This window comes from Octodon degus, unplaced genomic scaffold (assembly GCF_000260255.1).
Source record: "Octodon degus isolate 3935 unplaced genomic scaffold, OctDeg1.0 scaffold00191, whole genome shotgun sequence".
Lineage (NCBI taxonomy): Eukaryota > Metazoa > Chordata > Mammalia > Rodentia > Octodontidae > Octodon > Octodon degus.
Genome location: NW_004524767.1, coordinates 223,928 through 235,750, shown reverse-complemented (window position 1 = coordinate 235,750; position 11,823 = coordinate 223,928). Strand labels below are relative to the sequence as shown.

Below are 11,823 nucleotides of genomic sequence, written 5' to 3'. Positions count from 1 at the left end.
GAGGAGGAGGAGGAGAAACTAGCCACTAAAAGAGGCCCAGTAACACCGGATTCACTATGGAGTTTTACAGAGTGGATCCAAAAAACTTCACATAACTCTTAAAAGTAATAAATAAATGCAACAAAGTGGCATGATATAAAATAAATACATAAAAATCAATGACATTTCTATGGACCAAAAACAAAAACAAAAACAAAAATGATTGAGAAAGAAATAAGAAAATCCTACTTATTTTAGAAGAGTCAACATTTCGGACTTTGTGTATGTCTTGATCAATTTTATTTTTAATACAAGGTAAGAAGTATGGATTACGAGTTGTTCTTCTGCATTTGGATAACCAGTTTCTCCTGTACCCACATGTTACAGTTTATCTTTTCTACAGTGTACGTACTTAGATCTTTTGTTGAAAGTGCTTAAAGTTGTTTCTGAATCTTGTACTGCATTCTCTTCAATATATCTGTCTTTGTGCCAGCACCATGCTGCTCCTAAACCTGTGATTTTGTAGTATAACTAGAAGTCTGGAATTGTAATGACTCTTGCCTTGCAGATGATTTAAAAAAAAAATTAAAATCTTATATGTATTTAGTTGGGACAGGGTCTCGCTACACAGCTGGGACTTGTAGTGATCCTCTTGTCTAAGCTTTCCCAGTTCTGGGATTACAGGCATGTGCCACTACACCGGGTTTTGGTGGGTGACATGGTGCACCCAAGGTTCAGAGGTTGGCACAGTGTCTGGTACTGGAGATCGAACATGGGTCCCTGCACTTGCCAGGCAAGTGCTTAGACTGCCAAGCTGTCTCCCTAGTCCTTGCAGATGATATTTGTTTTGCTTTTCTATAGTCCCACCATCTGGTATTTGCAATCTGGAGACCTACAAAAGCCAGTGGTATAATTCAACCCAAGCCTAAAAGCAGAGAATCAGGAGAGCTGATGATGGAAATTCCAACCAGCCTGAGGGCAGAAGATAGAATGAGATGAGATGTTCCAGATCAAGAAGTTGCCTCACAAGAAAGAAAGGATGAATTCTTCCTTCCATTTCCTGCTTTTTCTGTTCAGGCCCTCAAAGCATCAGTTGATCTCACTCACATACAATCAGCATTAATGAGTCCAGAGCTTCAGATGCCCATTGCATAGGAAACAGCCTATGTGAGCCTGTGGCTCATTGAGTTTTATAAATAAGTCAGTCATTGTAAATAACTTTATATTTGAAAGAATGGAGGAAAGTTCTAGGACATAAAGAATACAGTCAGTTTCTTCAAGGACTTTGTTTCTTTGCATAGCAGTTTGTCAGGAATGTGGAGTCAAGATAATTGTTTTGGTGTTTGTTTTAAGATCAAGGCAAGGGGCTGGGGAGACGGCTCAGTAATAAGCACTTGTCTGGCAAGGGCAAGGACCTGAGTTCAATCCCTGGTTCTGAAAAAAAAAAAAAAAATCAGGACAGTAAAAACAAAAAAAGGAGGGGATTAAAGTGCCTGCTTAGGCAGATGCAGGGGTTGGAGGTTCAATCCCCTGGCCTTCCCTGCAGGCCTGGCCCCAGGGTGGGTTGAGACAATTGAGACTGGACTTGGTGGCCTGAGCCTATAATCCCAGCTCTTGGGAGGCTGAACACAGGCGGATCACTACAAATCTGATCTACATAGTGAGGCCCTGTAGACCCTTACTAAAAAAAAAAAAAAAAAAAAAAGAGAAGAAGAAGAAAAGAAAAAGAAAGAGAAAAAGAAGGGAAGGTCAATGAGCAGGGGTAGCCTGTAGTGGAGGGTGGGGCTTTGACCACAGGCCACTGAGGCCACATGCTCAGGTTTGTTTGCCCACTGATGACCAAATCAAAGGTCACTTGTTTTGATTAAAACAATGGAAGAAAAGGAATCTGTTCAAAGATAACCTTAAGGAGACGGAGGAGCCTTATCACTCAAGTCACCCTATCATTATGTATGGTGTGTCAGGGTCTTCTACAGCTGGAACAGAAATGGGAGTGTGGATGTACCAAGACAATGGACATATTACAGCTTGATTTTCCCTTCCACAGCCTTGTCTTCTCCATCCCTTCAGGTCAAACTGAACGCCTACCTTCTTGTGCCAACATCTATGTATTCTCTCCATTTGTCTATGCTGAAGAGAAATAGGAGTGATTGCTTATGTCCTAGGGTGATAAAGTTTAGAGCCACTTGTGTCTAAAAGAAAAATACTGCTTTTAAAGCTCCATTGAGCCATGGCATCCTTGGAAACAGGTAGGGAGGTAGTGTGAGCAGGTACAGCTGCAAGCAGGTGAGCAGAGGAGGGTGAGGTGGTCCGGATAAGATGTCTTCAGTCTCCTTTAAATTTTAGTGACAGTAAGAACCAAAATAATTCATGGAATTTGAAGATGCAGAGGTGATGGAGAGGTTGAGGAGATGGAAAAGTGCAAGTGGTCATCTAGAAGCTAGGGAAGTGACTGGAATATACATGTGTAATACAATGGCAGGGAATCACTATAAACATGCTGAAGGCTTGGGATTATGGAAAATAACACTTGTATTTTAAAATAAAACTTCAAGAATTACTCTTTAAGTTAAATTTTTTCAAGTATGTATGAGAGTTTCTCAAATAGTATTGTTTGGTTTTATAAGATCCTATTCAGAATTTCTACTATAGTTTTTTGTTATTACTTGAAGATTTTTTTTTTATTTTAGGGAAGGGCCTACAGGGTGTTCAGGGTCTCACTACTAGATCAGACTCAGAGTGATCTGCCTGTTTACAGCCTCCCAAGAGCTGGTATTACAGGCATGCACTACCACGCCTAGTCTCAATTGCTGTCTCAGCACACGCTGGGGGCGGGGCCAGCATGGTAGACCTAGGGATCGAACCCCCAACCCTTGCACCTGCTTGCAGGTGCTTTAATCTGCTCAGCTATTTGGCCAACCTGATATTCTTTTTTCTTTCTTTCTTTTTTTCTTTTTTTTTAATGTATATGGTACAGGGTCTCACTACACAGCTTGGACTCACAGTGATTCTTCCTACGTCAGCCTCCCCAGCTCTGGTATTACAGGCATGCACTACCATATCCTGTTTCGGTGGCTAGCACAGCATGTGGCACCTGGGATCGAACCTGGGTCCTTAAGCTTCCTAGACAGGTGCTTTGACCACTGAGCTACCTCCCCAGTCCTCAAATCTTATTTTAGACGTATGTTTAAATTTAATCATTGCATATGCCAATGTTTTCTGGTCATTTGTATGTTCTGTAAAGGGCAACTGAAAGACTGCTGCATCTTGCCATTAACATGTCATTTGTCATGGCACCAGTCCTAACTTCATTTTAGTCCAGCTCACTTGACTATTGTGTCTAAGAGCTCAGAATAATCCTTCAAAGATAAAATGGCAAAGTCAACCCATGCCCAAATTTTCCTCTTCCGTCTGTATCCAAGAAGTCAGCAGTAAGTGTTGTACTAGAAGCAGCATGGAGGTGGCTGCCAGGATGTCTGCCTGGTGCTATTCTCCCTTCTCAAGCCAAATGAGTCTCACAGGACCACTGGCCACTGGCAAACAGGAAGCACATCTGCTATCTCTCAAAATGAGGACTGAGTCCAGCTGGAACTCCCTGACCACAGCAGTGAACTAACTCCTGGGTCTTCTGCCTTTTATACTTCTTCAGCATAAGACAGTTTGAGAGGCACAAGCATTTGGTGATACCACTTGGTCAACCCAACTCCAGTCAACACTTTGGGCTGATGTTGCCCTCAGTCTCTCTTCTTCCATCAAACAAATACTTTTATCACATGAGGTATGGTAATTGTTCTTTAATAAATGTTCATTTTAGTCTCAAATTTTAAGATTTCAGTCTATTGACTAGTAACATTTTCCATATCCTCTACATCTTCATAGATTATATTATAATGTCAAGCAAATAGATGACTAAATCATTTCATTGTTATACATCAACATCTTCAGGAAACTCCTATTAAATAGATACTATTGGTCTTAACTTATTTGAAACAAATACATTGTATAAAGTTTGCAATTATTAAAGTCATAACAAAAACAACAGTTTTGACTTCATTTTGATCTTGGTAGCCACTTGACTAGAAATTTTCAAAGCTATAAAGTGGTTTCTCTCTATATTTTCTTATGTTAGTTTCCATTTTTTTTTCCATTATGAGGTGTCAGTAGTTGCTGCTTCTGTTTGCTTTTGACCTTTCATCATGAATATGAGAATTTTTCATGTGCCACAAAAGAAAAAGTTCTAATATTTTTCCATACATTAAAAATGCTTTTAGTAATTTCTTTCATTTCTTGTACCAAACCTTTAAGTTAAAAGTTTATTAAGATGAGAGGAAACTGAGAAAATGAAGAAAAGCATTGCTTCAAATTATACATTTGCATGAATAATTTATGTCAACAAGCCAAGATTTTGATGACAGAAAATGCCCAGAAAACATGAAGACAGGTTGGGCAGAGTTCATCTGGCAGATACAAGATGTTCATGTGGGCAGAAGAGCTCGCACGGAAAAGTATCCATCCAGCAGTTGGTTTAGTGAGATGGGCCAGATCCTTGTGATCTCTAAGGCTTCTTCTGCAATCCTGCATCTCTAAGAATGAACTGTCACACACAAAGAGAGAAGTTTCATTGCACCAGTTTTCCCTAGATACCCGTTTGGGAAGTGATCCAGTCTCGGAGGGCAGTCACTCTCGTATAAACACCAGGCTTGTAGGCTTTCCCACATTCATCTCCCCAGCTCACTATTCCAGCAAGGTACCAGATGTCTCTAGCATCTGCACCAACCAATGGTCCTCCAGAGTCACCCTAAAGGAAAAGAAAGAAATCAGTAATTCATAATTCATTTTACTACAGAAGAATTTGTTTTTCTAAATTAAAATTATAATCAAAGTGATGAACTTGTGATGAACTCCAGTGTGTTCAGACCCAGAAGTGATTCCATAATCTTTCTGTTTCTCTTATGTCATGCTCCCATGCTTAGGAGCCAGCTGAGATTAGAGACAGAAACCTCTATACACTGCGAACCACAGTAAATCAATGCTCCTTTAACTTGCGAGTGCTAGGTATTTTGTCCCAGTAGGGAAGACAGTAACAGACAAGAATGGGGGAGCATGATAACTCAGTGGACTACAGCACCTGCTTAGGCACAGCGCAGCAGCCAGGGTTCGATCCCTGGAGTGCTCTGATGGCCTACTGAGCTGACCATTGAGACTGTGCATGGTGGTGCGCACCTGCAATCATAGCGCTTGAGAGGCTGAAAACAGGAAAATCATTAGAGTTCAATCTATGTAATGAGACCCTGTCCTAAATACAGAAACAAACAAACAGAGTAGTACTCTTAATTTATCAATACATCTGACAACATAACTCCCTGTATAGCTGCCATCTATTCATGTGGCATAACACTCTCCTAAAAGGGTAGACTCTGTTACTGGTAAGCTATATGGATCTTGGTCAGACACCTGAGTTTCATCCTCCAATTTGGGCTTTCCAAGTTGCTAAGACATTTAACTTATTTATAAATGTTCTTAGTATTTTTAATAATTATGATGAAGATGAAATAAAACTATGAATGTAAAGTGCTATGTCTAACACAAAGTAATATTTAAGAAATGCATATAGAAAACTACAAATACCAATTGTTTCTGTCTTGTGAAACTTTGAAGTCTGTCTGTGTATAGGCCATAAGCAGAAGGTACTGGCTGATTATTCCAGTACCTGGCAGATTCTGGGCCTTTAGGTATTAACCCCATAGCATGTGTTTGGCTCTCTATGAAGCTATTAATTAATTCATATATTAAACCATTAGTTGTTATAATTCTTGCATAAAAGCACAGAGTTCTGTTCTATTTTCTCCAGCTTATCAATAAGGAAACTAAAATATAGAGAAATTAAGTTATTTGCCTGAGATTATGAGCACAGCAGTAGTAGAAATTGAACTGGAATCTAGAGCAATCTATCCAGAATTCCTGGCATTATACTAACTTCTGGTAAATTCCTTCATCCTTTTAAACCTAAGAACATTAATAATAGCTGCAAATAATAATTGCTAAATTTAAATTTATTTATTTATTTGTTACAGTACTGAGTATTGAACCCAGGATTTACACATAGAGATATATCCCTAGCCCTTTTATTTTTTATTTTGAGAAAGGGTCCCCAGTTCTTTCCTTTCATTTTCTTTTCTTTTCTTTTCTTTTCTTTTCATTTTTTTCTTTTTTTAATTTTGAGATAGGGTTTGGCTGGATAAATATAATAAATTTCCCAGGCTAGGCTTAGGTTTATTATTCTCCTGCCTCAACCTCCCAGATTGCTAGGCTTATTAGTGTGCATGCCTAGCAATGCGTTTGTAATTTTTAAATCAATTATTTGATAAGAATTTACTGATACCCTGATATGTGGTAAATACTACAAAACAGTACAAGCACACAGGCCTTGCTTAGTCACATTTTTGTCAACTGATCAATATATAATCATGCTGTACCTGTGTTTCTCTTTACAGATACCTCATTGAAAAGGAAAGTTTGTGCTAATATTGTTTGGTCAATTAAATGCATAGATCTTATACTCTGAGTAACTAATTTAAAGATAGTAATATGAAAAATATTAGTGATTGTTACTCTCTTGTTATCTTGTTTTGAAATTTTGTTTTGCTTTTTCTTTCTTCAAAATAAAATTTGTACAAAGATACATCATTTAGTATATGTGGTTGGTCTGTTAACGCTGAACTTAGTCAATGGTCTGTAACTCAAAGTTTGCCTAATGTATGTATTTAAGCAAAGGCACATCACAGCCCTTTCATACTGCTATAGCACAATATTTGGGGACTATTTTAAACAGTCTATTTAAACTAAACTATTTTAAACTAAATATTCAAATTTTAGTATTAGTGAGTTGGTATATTTGCAAATTTAGACTCTTCAATTAACCAAGATTAGGGTTGATGTGGTTCTGAACTAGAATGTGTCCTCAAAGTCTCACAAGTTCAGAGGTGGAAGATTTGGAAGTAACTGCATCATGGAGCGCCAGGGGACCCATCTACTACTGAGCTCAGTGGCTTTTCCTAGCAGGTGGGACCTGGTCAAAAGCAGTTCCTGCAGGCATGACCTGGAAGGGCAGATCTCCCTCCCAGGCTAGTCTCTTCTCAGTCTCTCCTTCCTGGTTACTGTGATGCAAGCAGCTTTCCTCCACAGTGACTACTGCTGTGCTGTTTCTCCCTTGAGGCTGGCCTAGCATGCATGGATGGTGTGCTGACACTGTGAGCAAAAATAAAACTTTCCTTCTTATGCTGTGGGGTCAGCTATGATGCACTCCAGCTATGAAAAATTAGCTAAAACATGTGTAATTTCAAATGATAGATGTTTCATTTTAGGAGGATAATTTATAAAATCAACATTAATATTTTGCTGTAGGTTTTAATGGGACCTGTGTACCTGGCTTCATGTACTCTGTCAGCATCAATCAGAGCCACAGATCAGAACAAGAAATAGAATGAAGTGAATTTTGACAGACAAGGAGGAAGGTCAGTTGGGTTAAAGAATCCAGTGTAGCAAAATAAATATTGCTGAAAGGATTAATCCAAAAGTAAAGCTTAGAAAGACCCATATGAAGGAAGCATTGGTACACTGAAGAGCCAATCATGGCAAAAATGGAGAGAGAACATATGGAAAGCTACAAGCAAAATTCCTAGAAATAAATGATACACAATTTTACAGATTCAGATTGGAAAGCATATGAAGAAATGTGTAATTTCAAAAAGTTATATGTATCTGACAGAGTAGAATAAAGTCTATAAAATCAGAAAATAAAAAAAATAAAAGAGGAGATCCCTCATAGCTGACTAGAAAAAGTATTGTGTCTGAAACACTCAAAGGATTCACTGAAGTCACAGGTACCCTGTAGTGGAGGAGAGATTGACACCCTGAAACAAAATATTAACTGTAAAAATGACACATGTGGATCAAATAAAATATCTGGAGAAGTGATGTTATTACCCTGGTCTGTATGGATCAGGCTCTGGTTCAGGCTCTTCAGAGAGCAGCCATTAAAAGAGCACTAGAAACAACCTGAGGAAATAAACAAGTGCTACAGAGACCCTAGACTAGGGAGACTGCACACAATAGCCTCTTTGTCTCCTTATTTCCCCTCCAAACAGCCCAGCAGTATCCTCACCCACATTCACTCCTCCATCCCTGTCACAGAGTAGATAAATAATAGAACAGGGTCCTGGGACTCCTATGGAAGCACACCCCTCCTAGTCACTCCTGTGGACCCCACAAGAACATGCATCTGCCCACTGAATTCCCCATGAGGGCTTTAGGGAAGACTCTGAGCCAAATCTAAGGACAGCATCAGATTCTGCTTGCTGGCCTGAGAGGAATTCTTGAGATTGAGTCAGTTCAGGTTTTTGAGTGCAAGGAAAAAGTGGAGAAGCTGATGTTGCTCTGCGCAATCAGACTACAGCTAAGGCAAGAAGGGAACTGCCTGAAGACTTAGGCTTTCTAGCAAGTGGTCATGTGAGAATCACATGCACACTCTCTTGTTAGAGCACTTGTTTTAGGTTCCTGATGGCTTTTTCTTTGCTTTGATGTAGTTGCTCATATTCTCTTTCTTTTTCCAGGTATTTCATTTTTTTCAATTCAAGCTTCTGCAAAAATACTATTTTTTTACTTGTTTCTCTCACTTTTTAATTTTTCAAGATTTTCCTTTGCTATATTCTGCTTTCTCCCAGTTACTCCTGCTTTCTTCTCTCATATTAATCATTGTCCTCTCTATTAGTACATTCTTTTGCTGTTCCTTATTTCACCTAGGATTTGCCCTCCCTGCCTCTTCTCCACCTTTCAGGTGCACAAATATATCACCAGGTTCGAACCTTATAGCTTTCTTCAGTACCAAAATAAATCTCCTTCTTCCTACATTTCATCCTTCCCCCTACAAATGTCTTAAAATCCTCAACACCAACCCTTTAATCCTACTAAAATATCTCCATCAGAATTTAATTTTCCCTCTAATTTATTTTTACCTATTACTATTTCTCCTGTCTACCTGTCCTCCTACTGACTTACACTCCTCTCATTCATCTCTCCTCTTCACTTCCCCTTCCAAATTACAGGCTAAAAGAATATAGGCTGCAAAGAGTTTTGAGAAAAAGTGAAAATATAAATGCAAGGTTTACTACATATAAGCAATGAACGACTGGATGCTGGTTCAAGAAAAGAATGACACTTTAACAAAGACATAGACCACAAAAATATATCAGAGAGAAATACCAGAAGCTAAAAACAATACATAAACTCCAGAAATGACCAATGTGAACACAGGTTTTGGAAAGCAAGAACAAAATGGTAAATTATAATGAATTACTCAATGAAGCTTTAAAAACAATAGGAGAATAAGTAAAAATCATTTAACAGTTAGTATGTTAAGGCTAACTGGAAAAACTAGAAGACAACATATGATGAATAAAAACAAAATCTTTTCAGAGAAATTATAATAGAAAATGTTCCAAAGAGAATGGTTTCATACAGATAAGCAAGACTTACAGAACACCAAGCCAAAATGAAAATAAAAACTGCTTATGACACATCTTGGCCAAAAGTTGAGATGGTCAATAAAAAAAAAAAGAATAACAAATATTGTAGGACACAAAAGAATAAACAAAATTTTTCAAACCATTATTAGAACACTCCAAAAGAGAGAAAAGACTCTATGTTAACTCATGTGAGGACTAATGTTAACTTCTAATTAAAAAGTTTGAAATCACAAGAATATGTTTAGTAACTACTATGAATAATTGTATTACAACAACAATAATCTTCAAAATTTTCAATGAAGTTGAAAAGGAAGGAGTGCTTCCAAACTCTTTCTGTAAGCCAGCATCACTCTGATGCTGATGCCAAAACCAGACAAAGCCCCAGCCGAAAAAGAAAATTACAGGCCAATCTCCTTAATGATCATAAATGCAAAAAAAAAAAAAAAAAAAAAAAAAAAAAAAAAAAAAATTTTAATAAGATATTGGCACATTGAATGCAGAAATCATCAAAGGATTATACATCATTACCAAGTAGGGTTCATCTCAGGGTTGCAATGCTGGATCTATATAAACAAATATAAAAGACCCCATGAAAATGGGCAAGTGAGATGAATAGACATTTCACAAAAGAAGAAATACAATAGCCAATAAACATAAGAAAACATGTTCAGTATCTCCAGCCATTAAAGAAATGCAAACAATAAGATTTTTGTTATGCCAGAAAGAATGGCAATCATCAAGAAATCAAATAATAATACTGGCATGAATTCAGTGAAAAAGGAACACTTCCACATTGTTAGAAAGAAGCAATCCAGTATAACTATAATGGAAATCAGTATGGACATTTTTCAAATATTTGGAAACAGAAATGCCACTTGACCCAGAGATTCTTCTTCTAGTTATCTTCTAAAAAAAGCTAGAGATGTATTACAGAAATACAAGTGTAACACTGTTTATAGAAGCATAATTCTTAATAATTAAGTCCTGGAAGTAGCCTATATGCCCATCAAGTGAGAATGAATGAAGAAAATGGGGTATCTCTACCTATTGTAATATGGCTACAAATAAGGATAAATTTGAGACATTTACAGGAAAATGAATACACCTTGAAAACATGATAAATGAAATAAATCAGACACAAGCTTAATTAAGTACCATATGGTTTCTCTTCTTGATTAATCAAAAGTAGAAATACAGAGCAAAAAAAGGATAAAAGAAAACACCTTACATAATGGAAAGGGGACCAAGCATCTGAGGGTAGAGGGGATAAGGTAGGAAAGGGGACACAAAAAGATTTAAGATGCATCATGGACATGTAGTAACTATCCTCAATGAAGGTGATCTTTATGTGTTATACAGATGAATTTAAGATGATGATGATGAAAATAGGGACAGGGGATCTAGAAATGGAGGCAGGTAGATGGGGAAGGGAAGGGAATAAAAAGAACCATTGTGTGTTCATTACATGTACCACTCCCTAAGATTACTGTGAGCATCATGTACTCTAAACATATATAAATAAAAACATTGTGAGAGAATTTAGTGACATACTTAAAGGACCACTTTTTGGCCTCCTCCAAAATTTTATTATCAGTAAGGTATATAAAGTCATGTCAACATTTTTACCTGCCAAAGATTAAAAGCTGACAATACAAACCTTTATAACCTGTATAGCAAAATCAGGGTTCAAAAAGATGTCTATGCTGGGGATGTGGAGATAGCTCAATGGTCTAAGTGCCTGCCTGGCAGGCACAAGGGCCAGGATTTGATCCTAGGTATTGCATACTGTGCTGGGTCTGGGTGCCGAGCCCACCACTGAAACTGGGCGTGGTGGTGCATGCCTGTTATCTCAGCTCTGGAGGCTGAGACAGGAGGATCACTAGGAGTCCAATCTGCTTAGGGAGACCCTGTACTTAGGGAGTGGTACATGTAATGATATCCATGCTCCAGAACAAGATAAAATAGACTAACTTATCCAAGACTCTTGCAGACAAAGGAAATCTAAGGCAATTTTCTAGCAGCAGATCTACACTCCAAAATGGCTGACTGGATGGAAAGGGTGGCACATAGCCATAATCCTAGCACTCCAGAGGCTGAGACAGAAGGACTGCTGTGAACTTGAGCTCAGCCTGGGCTACACTGTGAGCTGAAGAACACTCTGGGGTATATAGTGAGACACTATCTCAAGAAGACAAAATAAGAAGAAAGAAGAAGGAAGGAGGAAGGAGGAGGAGAAAAAGGAGAAGGAGGAGGAGGAAAAAGAGGAGGAGAAAGAGAAGCACAAGGAGGAGAAGGAGAAGGAGCAGGAGCAGGAGGAGTA

The 11,823-nt window shown here is 38.1% G+C and overlaps 1 protein-coding gene across 6 annotated transcripts in view; it reads right to left on the bottom strand.

Moving 5' to 3' along the window:
* Positions 1 to 4,348: 4,348 nt before the first annotated feature.
* The window catches only part of Tmprss11e (transmembrane serine protease 11E), a 93,028-nt gene continuing 85,553 nt past the window's right edge, over positions 4,349 to 11,823 (bottom strand). For all 6 annotated transcript variants that reach the window (XM_023704190.1, XM_023704193.1, XM_023704191.1 and 3 more), the window contains one exon: positions 4,349 to 4,777. In XM_023704190.1, the coding sequence (XP_023559958.1) occupies positions 4,616 to 4,777 (162 nt within the window). In that variant the 3' untranslated portion in view covers positions 4,349 to 4,615. The remainder of the gene's footprint in view (positions 4,778 to 11,823) is intronic.